Source organism: Conger conger, chromosome 5, assembly GCF_963514075.1.
Source record: "Conger conger chromosome 5, fConCon1.1, whole genome shotgun sequence".
Lineage (NCBI taxonomy): Eukaryota > Metazoa > Chordata > Actinopteri > Anguilliformes > Congridae > Conger > Conger conger.
In genome coordinates this window covers 46,484,388-46,498,418 of record NC_083764.1, presented here as the reverse complement: position 1 = coordinate 46,498,418, position 14,031 = coordinate 46,484,388, and the positions used below count along the sequence as shown (strand labels likewise).

The following is a 14,031-nucleotide window of genomic DNA, read 5'->3' as shown; positions in this document are numbered from 1 at the left end:
ACAATATAAAGTGAAAAACTCAGGTCCCTTGATACCACTTGAGCAACAAGTGAATGCCAAACCATACCTAAACATTATGACCTCAGGCTGCCCTTTTTTAAATGGATACTTCTAGCAACATATGTGCCATGTCACAAAACATAATCTCAAGCAGGTTCCACAAATGTAACAGTCACATCAGTTTACTCCAAAGGCATGCACAATCCCTCAATGTCAATCCAACAGAACAACTTTCTGATCAGGTGTTAATGGAAGGTTTCCAACATGAATGTGTGGCTGAAAAACTTACAGGAACTTCTGTGATGCTTTTGACCAGCATGGACCAAAATCCCAATATATCCAGCGCATTATTGAATCCATACGGCAGATAATTCTGGCTCTTTTGCGTGTGAAATAATGTATGTGCAGTTACTTCACACCACATTTTTAACGCTGGGCTTGCACAGACTGGAGTCAGAGAAAACCCAATTTCAAAAAAATTGTTATGGTTCTGCTGCAGGAAATTTATAATGACAGTTTTAAATAATCATATGAAGTATTTCATGTATTTTGTACTCAATTGTCAAAATCCAATTTGATAATTTAATATTTATTGAATCTGAAACTTGAAACACTTAATGTCAAATTTGAAATCTGTCTTGACATTTTACACTTGGAGAGTATGGATAGGAGTTATCATCATTATGTCTTTATACGCCACAGTGTGCTTATGTCACATCTTGTCTCAGGTAATGTCAGGTTTTTGTACAGAGTTTCTGGGTTTCCTGTCACTGTGGGCTGCAGGGCACAGTAGTACAGTGCAGAGTCTGTCACTTCAGCAGAGGAGATCTCCAGATGCACACGACTGTTCTCTTTGTCAAGTTTAACATAAAATCGTCCAACTTTCTTTGTTGGCTCAATCCCACTACCATCTACAATGAGGATGAAGAATTCTGGTTTGGATGTGGGATATTGGCGATACCAGTGCAGATATTTCACGCTTGCAGTACTCGTATAGGTACATGATAGTGCAACATCGCTATCCTCTAGAGCATGTATTGTGTTGTTTATTCGCGTGATAGAATCTTCAGAACTGCCACCTGCAGAAAATGAATAGTACACAATCAGCTGCACATATTAATCTATAACACTGTTCATAGTTTCTTAAAACCAAATCTCTCACCACCCTTATTAAAATACTACATAGTAGGTTGACTAAATTCAGATTTATTCAACCCCAGTAGGTTTGATGTTGAGATTAAGTTTTTTTTTTCCCTTTGTATTTTGAATTAGCAGCTTGATATTGTAAACTAACAGCCCGAATGAAACGTGGATAAATAAATGCAGGAGGCTACTTACCCACCATTGTTGAAAGCAGAAGTAATAAACAGAGCAACATCATGATAAGTGCTCGACATTCACTGACGGTAACATTTCATACAGAATTAGTCCTCTCCTCTGACTGCATTTGCACAATATTAACAGGAAGCTCCACCTTCTTGCTTTTTAGACACAAACCACTACCGAGCACTGCTTTACTCTTTCCTCAGAAAAGAAGGAAACAACATGGCACACAACAGGCCTCATTGAATATTTTTGGAAATCCGTGAAAATCAAATTTTGGAAAACAAATTTATGTGCGATTGGAACCAAACTAACAAATTCTGCCAGATTTATTAAATACCTGTAGACACAGCTTTTATTGTATCCACGTGTGTATGTTGATAATGCGGCAGGACCAAGGCTGAGGCAGAGGTACGCCCAGGTATACCCAGGGTTGACTGATTACGAACGAAAACACAAACAGGTATGGTGGGAAAAATGAAGGGTTTATTTTGTGGTTTGGAAGAACAAAGGAAAAACCCAAAAATGCACACTCTGGACTAAAATACCTTGTAAGGACCACATAATTGAATTTCAGGAAATTTAAAGATATGGTAGAGAAAACATTACATGATTTCCTTTAAAATGCTGTGTAGCCTACACATGATCTGATTTTAAAAAATACAAAAAAAGTATCATTATATGACTGTGTGGCTGTGGAATTATTGTTGGTGCCAGACAGGGTTGTTTGAGTATCTCAGAAACTGCTGATCTCCTGAGACTTTCACAAACAGTCTCTAGAGTTTACAGAGAATGGTGAAAAAAAAAACATATTATTGGTTAAATTGATAAAACACATAATATCGTTGCTTAATCTATGCCAGTCATGTTGGCGCTGTTCTTCTGCAAGCGGGGAGTGATGGTGTTGAACGTCCGGTGTCTTTCTTTTCAGGAAAGTTTACTTCCTGTCAGATAAACTATTCTGTGATCGAAAAGGAGTGTGTGCAGTGTGGGCGTCCCTGTATGTTTGGTAATTTGGTCGTTATGTTACTGTTTGTGTTTTCTATGTGGAGTTGAAACCGGTCTGGACCGGGTCTCCTTTGTTTCGCTTGCTTTTCTCAGGCGCCGAGATGGGTTGCTGTTGAGAGGGAACCCGGGACGGGCTGGTGGGGCCAAGAGGTATACCAGTAGGAGGTAATTTAATCTTTGGCATCCAAGTTTTGTGGGTCTTGGTTAATTATGTTCTCATTTTAGCCTAATGAGACGCGTCGTCGGTTGGCAGTTTTTGTGCGCTGCTCGTTATACTTTTGTCTGGGTTTCCGGTGTCTCTCGTGCTCTCTCTCTGTCTCTTTCTCTCGTGCCTCCCTGGATCCTATGTAGGGCGCGCAGCAGGATGCAGTGGAGTCAGGTTGTGCTGAGGGTGGGGACGTGTGACTTCTGGAGCGAGTGGAGTTTACCTGTTATCCATTTCAGGGGAGTTGTATTTTGTGTTTTCACCCCTGTCTTTCTGTCGGGCCATGTGTCCACATGCACTTGCGCATATCATGCTCTGGCAGCAGAGAGGGGGTGTTTTTGTTGCATGTCTTGTTGATGAGAAGAAAAATAGAAACAGAACAGAAGGAATCTGTGATTGAAAAAACTAATTTAACAATAATTGTTAATCTAATTTTGGTTACTGATGGGATCACTGCTAGTGCTTGAATGGGTATCAGTGTTAGTTGTTGTTTGAAATTTGTTTGTAACTGTAAATGGTAAAATATTGTTGTTGGCTGTTGTGCAGTTTTTTGGGGTGGCACGGTCATCCCTCTTGAGGGGGAGGTGTAACGCCCCGCCTCCTGGTGCGGTTGTCTGGTCTGCCCCTTGTTTCTTGTTTCCCTTTGTGTGGCCAGCAGGGGGAGCAGTGGAGATGATTAGGTGGTAGATTGGACACACTTGCGTTCAATTGGATGGGACACACCTGTCTTGATAAAAAAGGTCAACTGAGGCTGTGTGGGGGTGATGCTCCTACTTCTGGATGACCACTTGGAGGAGGGCTGAGGCGTTTATGTTTTATGTGTGTGTTCTATTTTTCTACCCTATGAGACATAAAATACTTTGGCACTGATTTTTGGGGTTGTTCTTCACTTCTGTTTGGCCCAGCCGACAGGGGTCATAATACCTATGAATGTCAGCCTCTATTGAAGTGCGGGACTTAAAGAAATTCCATAACATCCTCCATTATTAGTTACGCTATGGGTGTGAATGAGTGTTGCTTTTATGGAGGATCAAAAATATCATAAACCACAGAACTGGTTGATGTTTTTACAGTTCATTTCCTAAATGAAATAAATTTGATACACTGCATGATGACGAAAAGATAGTTATCCTTGAACATACAATGATGATGTCTGGAAACTACTGTATACTGTATTGCTATCTTGTTTCATGTAGCACCAGGTTTTTGTACAGGGTTTATGGGTTTCCTGTTACTGTGGGCTGCAGGGCACAGTAGTACAATGCAGAGTCTATCACTTTAGCAGAGGAGATCTCCAGATGCACATGGCTGTTTGTTTTGTTGTGTTTAACAACCCATCCGTCTTTCTCTTCTGTATCTTTACCTCTGTAGAGGAGGATGAGGAATTCAGGTGTGGATCTGGGGTATTGGCGATACCAGTGCAGACTGCCTCCAGTAATAGAGGTAGTGTAATTACATGAGAGTGTGACACTGTTGCTCTCCAAGGCTTGCACTGCATTCCTTTTTGGTGTGATTCCATCCTGAAAACTGTAACCTGTGGATGAAAATGTTGTTTGTTATATTTTTTTAATTATATTAACAGGTGAAGTGAGTTATTAAAATGGAGAAAACAACCAGTTTTATTTCTTTGAAGAAGAGGTTTTTTAGTTTTTTCCAAATTACGTGGCTGCAGATACAGTTTTATCATTGCACATATCTTTCATGACTCCTATCCACAAAGGTTGCAAATTATTCAAGTAAATAACATACCATTAATATCATTACATACCATTAAAAATACTGTAGATTTCTGTAATTACTGAATATAGATAAATCTAATCGTTCAATGGAAGACAGCAAGGCAAAATTAATTTAATTCAAGGTACCAATATGTCCTTCTGCTGTGTTTGCATACTCTTGACTGAAAGAATACCATCGATTAGAAATAAATGTAGAGTGGAACTTACCAACCATGGTTGAAAAAATAAGGGTTAAACAGTGCAGCACCATGATCGCTGTTAGAAAGAAACAGTGACTTCCAGTAAACACAGCTAGAACAGAACAAGTCATCCACACTGTCTCACTCTTAATTGTAACAGGAAACCCCTAGACTCATTGAGTATTTAGCCCCTCCTTAATACAGGAAATCCATACATAGGCATACACATTCAGTAATTACATTACATTATGCAATATAAACTAATGCCAAAACATGGTATTACAGTATTTTAAAATATGACCTTGCAGCAGTTGTAGCCTGTACTTCAGTTAATTTACTGACCAATTATTTGATGTACATGCCCATTTTACATTCCAGCTTAATTTTGACCAAACTGATGTTGTGACAAATGTTGTGCTCTCTTCTTACATATGAACTTCTTGTAGCATCACCAACAAGTAACTTATGGAACAGTAATGATTTAAGATTTAAGTAATAACTTTTGAGGTCCAGTCTAGATTGATTTTGCTGCACCTTTGGGAAACAAAGGAGAAAATGAAATTGCACTTCATTACTGAAAAAATGCATGTGGGATTTCAGTTTGGCTTTCATCAAGGAGAACAACAGCAGCAGAGTAGTCTCATAAATTATATCACTGATTATACGTCCGAATGTGGTGTCTAAATACCTGCCTAAGTCCAGTAAAGATATACTCATAATCATTCATTAATCATTGTGTGATTGTGCAAGTTTGCATTTGTAACATCACATACAGAACAATGGTGGGAAACTATGGTGACATAACAATCGTGAAATGGTGACATCTTGTGGGACATTTAAGGCCAACAGTGCCTCAATGCATTGGTACAGTCCTATGTATGTAATCTCCTAAGAAGGCTGCTTTTATTATGACATTTGGAGGGCAGAGGATTTTTGATTAAATAAACAGCCTATCAGTTACACACAGGAGAAGCAAGTGTTATCCTGCAACTAGATGCACACTCAACAATAGCCAGCTGCAGCAATCTAGCTTGAAAGGGAATCTAACCGGGAAAAAATCAGAGGAAACTGAATTTTGAACGAATACCTCCACAAATCCCTCCACCTCAGCAGAACATTATATCAGCCAAACTTTTGAAAACTTGTATTTGAGCAGAGATGCCACTTTTCACTTTGACACACTCTGATTTCCACCCTGTGGTTTCTGCTAGATACAAATATAATTATTTTCTCTTGAAAAGAGCATTTTTGGTTGTTGGACAAGTTTTGATATTTTCAAAGGTTTTTGAAATGTATGTTCATTCATTCAAAGTGGCTCTGTGTAGCTAGTTTTCATTTTGTTAATCGTCTAAATGTTAGAATTCTGTTCACTGCTAGAACTCCTCATGGCAGAAATGAAATTCTCAAATCAAAAACATTCCACTGAATGTTTCCGTCAGAGAGACCAGACAGAAAAGTATTTGTGAAATTAATTTGGAAGCTGCATTATTAGCATTATTATTGATGGAATTGTTGAACTTAAAAGAACCAAAGAGAATGATTCTAAAAAGTATGCTGTTTGGTTGCGGTGTTGTCAGGTTTTTTTCAGAGTTAATGTGTTTCCTGTCACTGTGGGCTGCAGGGCACAGTAGTACAGTGCAGAGTCTGTCACTTCAGCAGAGGAGATCTCCAGATGCACACGTTTGTTGTCTTTATCATTTTTAACAATAAACCGTCCTTTTTCATCTGTTTTATTGAGAGTCCCTGCGACCAGGATGAGGAATTCAGGTTTGGATCGGGGATACTGGCGATACCAGTGTAGAGTGTCTGCAGCAGCTGTGTAAGTGCATGAGAGTTTAACAGTGTTTCCCTCCAGAACATTCACTTCTTTAGCTGTTGGTGTTATTTCCTCCTGAAAAGTGTCACCTGTGGAAGAAGCATCATTTGTCTTTTTACAAAATATTAATCAAGCATCATCCCAAAATGTTCCTTAATTTTGAATTCAAATGATTACTTTTTCTTCACACAAGCAATCTACAACAAACTTTTCATTGTTTATGACCTCATAATAAGAGAAAACAGAAATATATTTTACTCCGTTCTTTTACAAACAACAAGGCTCACTGGCAAAAACAGTGCAACAGAGAATAAAAATGCAATACATCACTTACCCACCATTGCTGAAAACATAAGTATTAAAAAGTATTACATCGTGACAGCCACTTGAAAGAAACACGTTATGTACAGCTAGAACAGAATAAGTTCTCCACTCTGACTCCCTCAGCATACAGTATTACTTACAGGAACCCCCCACCCCCACCCACCCTACAAAGCTTGGGTTGTCTATCATACAGCATCAGAAAATCTAATCTGGACAATTCTGCATAATGGATTAATGGCAACATCTTGTGGCCAAATGAAGTCACTGCACTGAGGCCCAGTAAAGTAGTGCTTTTTCAGCAGGAGCACTTCAATGACTGATTCATTAAGCCCTGAGTGTTTTCATCAGCAAGTGACTGGTGAAAATTTAATAAATTGCAAAACTACACCAGAGGATGTCGGGATACCATCCATGTTGATACAGGTGCTTTTGATCTTATCCTGGCGTTACTTATTGCCACTTAACTAGTGGCTTTCAATTTTCTGTCATGCAAGATGAAATAGTCTATGAATTAAATCACAACCAGTATCTTTAAGAGCTATTGCTTCAACTAACATTAATGTGAACAGGTAGGAACTAATGTAGCAGTATGTTTTAGATCTATGGAAGTCTTGCATGTAGAAGGGAGTGTGATAAGTTGTCACATGGGTAAGTTGTTACTCTGCACATTCAGCCAACACTGGAAGCACTACCTCAAAAATATAAAAGCCATTCTGTGTGACTTCATATGATCACAAAGAGTCACTAATCTGAGGCGATGACAGTTTTCTTGTTTGTCACCTTCAAAAGTAAAAAATATAATAAAGCTGTTATAGGTATGAATTATATTTTTGTACTAAGTAGAAGAGATAAGTGTTTTTCATTTTTATTTTAAGATATTTTTTTGGCCTTTTTCAGCTTTATTGGACAGTATATAGTACAGAGTGACAGGAAGAATGGGAGCGAGAGAAAGGGGAAGACATGCGACAAATGTCGGACGGTCGGATTCGAACCGCCGACGTCGCAGCTCGCAATGAGCATGCGGTCAGTGCTCTACAGGCTGCGCCACCGAGACACCCCAGATAAGTGTCTTTTGATACTTTATCTGCAGTCCTATGTTAAGATGACAGAGATATGAAGGCAATATTAGCACGTCTGTTTGGGGAAGTTGTCACATATGTTTATTTGTCACTATAAATTGATACATAGAACTTGCTCAAAAAATCTTGTGATAATGTGTAGTCAGAAACTATACTCTCTTATAATTGTAGTAATGTTATTGTAAATTGATTATTATGAATACATATAGTTCGAGCAGCAGACATATCCCTGGACTACACATGAAAGCCTTTTAGCCTGTCAAACTGCTGCTTGTACTCAAGGAACAGAACTGTGACTCTGACTCTGAAGAGTTTGTTTAGTTACATATACAGTTGACTACAACTGCCACATACATATGCTGGTCCTTTGATCAAGTTAGTTTTGCACCCTAGACTTTATTATATGTATGTTTTTTTTTCGTTTTTGTTTTGTGTGTGTTAGTTTAAAATAAAACATTTGCGATTTCCAAATATTCATTTTCCAAAAGATTTAATTTTACAGAGATATTTTTGCATTTAATTTAAAAGTAACATATTACTAAGAAATTGACTACTTTTACATAAAAACTTGCAAGCAAGGAGCCAACCAAAGCCTGCAGAAGAACTGTGGGAAGTTCTCCAACATGCTTGGAACAACCTCCCTGCTGATTGTCTTATAGAACTGCAGGACAGAGTTGGCTATCTCAGAGAACTGATGCAGTTTTAACACCGAAGGGTGGTCAAAAATATTGATTTGATTCAGTTTTTAACTATTCTGCCAAATAACTAAAATGTAATGTGAAATGTATAGTATGTTTATTTCGGACCTTTCATTTAATTATTTTTGAAATAATCTTATCTGTACAGAATGTTATACAGGTGCCTAAGACTTTTGCACAGTACTGTATATTTGCAATGACCTGGTTGTTATTATTTGTTGAAAAACCGAATGGGTCAATTGACCCCACATTTCATCACAAGTGCATACCCTCTACTTAACTGTTTATAACTGTACTGAAATAAGATATGAAGATGTAAAGAATACAACATATATTCCTGAGACTTTCAATCTTTTTTAGTATTTCGAATTTAAGTGAAGAAAATTCACCCAGATCAGATATTTGTGGAAACATATTCACACATAAATTATGTGACACATGCAAAGAAACTGCCTTACATTTTCATTGTGTTGTCAGGTTTTTGTATAGAGTTTATGTGTTTCCTGTCACTGTGGGCCTCAGGGCACAGTAGTACAGTGCAGAGTCTGACAATTTAGCAGAGGAGATCTCCAGATGCACAAGGCTCTTTGCATTTTCATGTTCAACAGTGAACCCATTATTATCTTCTCTGTCTTTACTTCTGAAGATGAGGATGAGGAATTCAGGTTTGGATCTGGGGTACTGCCGATACCATTGTAGACTGTCTCCAATATTATCGCCAGTGTAGTTGCATGACAGCGTGACACTGCTGCCCTCCAAAGCATGTGCTGCATTAGTTATTGACGTAATTCCATACTGATAACTGTCACCTGCAAAACAAAATATATTTTTATATTATAATACATGTGTCCTATTTAAAAGTTCAGGACATAAAATCTAAACAGAGGAGGCAACCATTGTTATTGATTCAGAAATAATGAATTTCTGATTCAGATTCAGTTTTTGTCATTGTTAATAGATTATGTAGATCTTCACACTTACAAAATCACAAACTTGCATATGTGAGTGTACAGTCAATACTGTTATTTTATCAGAATTAGTAAATGTTGGGAATATGATATTTAAAAGGAAGTCAAGGTTTCAAGGTTATTACCATACATTTCATTGATGGTAATAACAAGCCCTACTGCTATGTTAGGGTACTAATTGCTAGTCCCATATTAATAGTACATATTATACACCTTGTGGAGTGTCACCAATTTATTAAAATAAACATCAGTCCAGCTGTATTGGAGCTTGACTGAAACAACACTCAAAATGAAAGAATTGCAGGATGCCACTTACCCACCGCTGTTGATAACAACAGTAGACAGTGCAACATCATAACTGCTGTTCGAAAGAAACACTGACTTTAAGCACAGCAAGAACAGAATAAGTCTTCCACTCTGTCTCCCTCTATGTAGTCAACCCCTTCCACTGACTGACTAACTAGCCCCTCCCCTGAAGTCTGGTCAACAATTAAACAAAAAAGTTTTAGCTGATCTACTGAGGGCGGCACGGATGGTGCAGTGGGTAGCACTGCTGCCTCACAGCAAGGAGGTCCTGGGTTTGAATCCCCGTCGGCCGGGGCCTCTCTGGGCCTCTCTGTGGGTTTCCTCCGGGTACTCCGGTTTCCTCCCACAGTCCAAAGACATGCATGTTAGGCTGATTGGAGAGTTGCCCGTAGGTATGAGTGTATGAGTGTATGAGTGTGTGAGTGAATGGTGTGTGTGCCCTGTGATGGACTGGCGACCCATCCAGGGTGTATTCCTGCCTTTCGCCCAATGTATGCTGGGAAAGGCTCCAGCCCCCCTGCGACCCTGTTCAGGATAAGCGGGTTCAGATAATGGATGGATGGATGGATGGATGGATGATCTACTGAGGTAAAAAAAGGCGAATATAAAACTGCAATGTCGTAATTAAATTTGGCCAGCTGCTCAATTCAATACATTTCAGTGAATTTTACAAGTCAGTTAACACCTTAGAAGGCAGCAGCTCCACGCCACTTTCATTTATATGTATAACTTATTTGTGGATATGCCTGTGCCATGTAAGTAATTTCTTTCATTTCTCAAAATACTGTACCTTCTTAAGACCAGATTTGGTCATATTATATTTTACTGGCAATGTTGGGCTGAAAGTGCTGCCAAAACTATGTGCCAAGTCAATTTCAAATGTATTACTTCATTTTTATACTCCGTTTTCTTTACATCTGTGCTGTTTCACATGGTGTCTTGGCATGAGAAACAGGGTCTTTGAGGGAAACCTCTCCACCATGAAACAGTGACATCTTGTGGATAACTGAAGCCACTGCAGCATAGTGAAGTGTTTCTCCAGCTTGTGCACTCCCATGATAGTGGTGCATGAAAAGCACACCAGAGTGCTGTGCTAGTCTGTCAGCCCTTAATAAAATACTACATACAACCATTATAATGGCTTGAGAATTACACTAACTCATTGATCCAATGAAAGCGCGATGAACATCAGACATCCAGTGAATATCATTCTCTGCTTCATCCCATTGACTGCTCTTCCCTATTTATTTATTGTTCCTCTGCTCAAAATGCAATGTGGGGGAACATTTCAGAAACGGCATAGTAAGCCAGTATAGGAAGCTGGTATCGAAAGCATTGTAGGGTGCATTGTAGGTCTCAGCAAGCCAAGCATTGTAAACATTTTTATGAGGCATAATTCCAAGTTGATATCTCAGTTTACACTTTTGACTGTTCCACTGTGCAGTGTTCATTACAATTTTCCAAACACCTGGAAGATTTTTCAAGGAACAGAAAATATTATGAGTTTAATGTAGCAGGGCCGAATATATGACACCTTTTCTCAGAACGTGGAAGAGCAGACAGGAGTGGGTGACTCTTTTAAATTAACTTAAAAATAAACATGGAAGAAATGCTATATGATGACTAAAATAAAGATATCTTTACACATACAATATATGATGAACATGTCTTAAAGCGGTACTTGTGTTGCTCTTTATCAGTACAGACTGCATAGGTTTCCTGTCACTGTGGGCTGCAGGGCACAGTAGTACAGTTCAGATTCTGTAACTTTAGCAGAGGAGATCTCCAGTTGCAAACACGGCTATTCTTTTTGTCATGTTTTTCAGTGAACCTCTTATCTGTCTTTTCCTCAGCATAGATGAGGATGAGGAATTCTGGTTTGGATCCAGGGTACTGGTGATACCATTGCAGATTTTTCAGATTAAAAGCTGAGTAGTTGCATGACAGAATAACACTGCTGCCACAGGGAACAGGCTCTTCTCTAGATGTGGATGTAATGGCATCCTGTCCAAGGCTGTCACCTGCTGACAAAATTATAATAAATAAAAAATATGTTACATTTAAGAAGCCAGCTGTCAGTCCTAATAATTAACATTCAGACATGATGCAATGAAAGTTCAGTTCCGTTTTAATATTGACAAGTTTATTTTCCTAGTTCTGGATGTGATGCTTTGACTTGTGGTAGAACCTATGCACTTGTAAGTCGCTTTGTATTAAAAGCTTCTGCCAAATAACAAAAATGTAAATGTAAATGTAAAACAAGTAAAACCTTAAATTTCAATTAAATAAGCACACCAGAGATGCAAGAAAAGTAATCACCACTTACCCACCATTGCTGAAAATAAAATAAGTAAGCAGTAAAGCATTATGATTGCTGCTAGAAAAACAAAAACTTTAAGCAGCTATAACAGAATAAGTCTTCCATTATAACTCGCTCTGCAGTTTTAACAGGAAAGCCCTCCAACAACCTTAGCTCTTCCTCTGAACAAATAACAAAAGTATACATTAGACCTCTACAGTTCAAGAAGAAAGATAATGTTTTGTTGAAGAGATCATATACAGCACAGAGGGTACTGCTGCCCGAAACTCAAATGCGTTATCCCTCCTACCCGGTCTCCCAGCGTGCGCCATCAAGCCCCTCCAACGGGTCCAGAATGCTGCAGCCCGCCTGATCACCAGTCAGCCCAGGTCGGCTCATGTCACCCCGCTTCTCATTGGCCTCCACTCGCTTCCTATTGCCGCACGCATCCGATTCAAGGCCCTAGTGTTGGCATTTCAGGCTGCTAAGGGGACTGCCCCACCTTACATACAATCCCTGATCACTCCCTACTCCCCAGCTAGACCACTCCGGTCTGCCAGCTCAGGTCGCCTTAGGTTCCCTCTCTGCTTGCACCTGGCGGTCGAGCTGCACGCTCACGCCTGTTTTCTGTTCTGGTTCCTCAGTGGTGGAATGACTTGCCTACCACTGTCAGGACAGCAGAATCCCTTTTCAAACTCTACCTTAGTCCTCCCTCCTGATTCCCCCCCCCCCTTTCTGATACCCCTATCCTTGTCTAAAAAAAAGAAAATTGCACTTACGACTATATGTTTAGAACAGCATTTCATGTGTATTTTCTTTGTTCTGGATGTGATGCTTTGACTTGTGGTAGAACCTATGCAATCGCTGTAAATCGCTTTGGATTAAAAGCGTCTGCCAAATGACAAAAATGGAAAAATGGAAAAATGGAAATGGTTCACATAAGGAAATGAAGAAAACATGCTGTCTGTTTATGACAGCTGTGCTATGCAACTACAATGTGTATTCTGCACAGGTGGACAGTGAACAAACAAACAACTGTAAGTGTATTTGCACTCATGGTGATTTGCAGAAATCCACTTTGATCAATCTGGTCTTCTGCAAGCAATGATCTGTACCATCATTCTTCATACAATCCTAATTTGGTGTTCATCTTTTTCATTAGATTTCAATTAAATTCATATAAAAAGCAGCTAAACAATGAAGAATATGATTATTGTATATTCGCATGGAATGCTTACAATCTTCTCTAACCAACAGTGTGTTATTCGTACCATAAGACTATTCACCTCTTAAAGAATTTATTTTTAAAAGGCTTACTGGTCAACTGATTCAGCAAGTGTGACCCACTGTCGCATACCTTGAAACAACACTTAATACAGTTTTATGTGATTTAAAAAAAACATGATTTTAAAAATATCAAAAATAGCAGTCTTCATGTGAGGAATTGTAAACTGAGGCTTCAGAATTTTTAATGGAATTGTAGTATTGGGGACCTGCATTGGAATATATTGACTTGGATGCTAATGAATGATAAATCACAAATACATGTTGCAATTTATTCATCTCAGCAATAATGGTTTACTATGATTTTTTGTTTTTCATGGCAAGTGCATGAAGGCTGGGCAGTGTTTAGAATGAAATGGGTACAGCCATGAAAAATTGTGATATATTGCTTGCACAAGTGTAATTAACTTCTACATTATAAAGCACATCAATGCACTGAAACCCAACACTTAAGCTGGATAGAATGGACTTCTCAACAAGAAATGTGCCTTTAGCTAACAATTCATAGATAGATAGATAGATAGATAGATAGATAGATAGATAGATAGATAGATAGATAACAATACAGTGCAGAGTCCAAATAAAGTGGTATTTCTTTCCTGCAAGTACATTCCAGTGAGTGAGGTTCATGAGAGGTGTGCATGTGCTTATTTGGCTGATGAAAACAATATGAAGTGACAAACTCAGGTCCCTTGATACCACTTGAGCAACAAGTGAATGCCAAACCATACCTAAACATTATGACCTCAGGCTGCCCTTTTTTAAATGGATACTTCTAGCAACATATGTGCCATGTCACAAAA

The 14,031-nt window shown here is 38.8% G+C and overlaps 1 gene segment (V, D, J or C); it reads right to left on the bottom strand.

Annotated features, from left to right (window-relative positions):
* Nucleotides 1-426: 426 nt before the first annotated feature.
* LOC133128889 (T cell receptor alpha variable 6-like) lies at nucleotides 427-12,276 on the bottom strand. The segment is given in 4 exon segments: nucleotides 427-447; nucleotides 787-911; nucleotides 9,010-9,180; nucleotides 12,255-12,276. Coding segments are annotated over 4 exon segments (339 nt in total).
* Nucleotides 12,277-14,031: the final 1,755 nt, after the last annotated feature.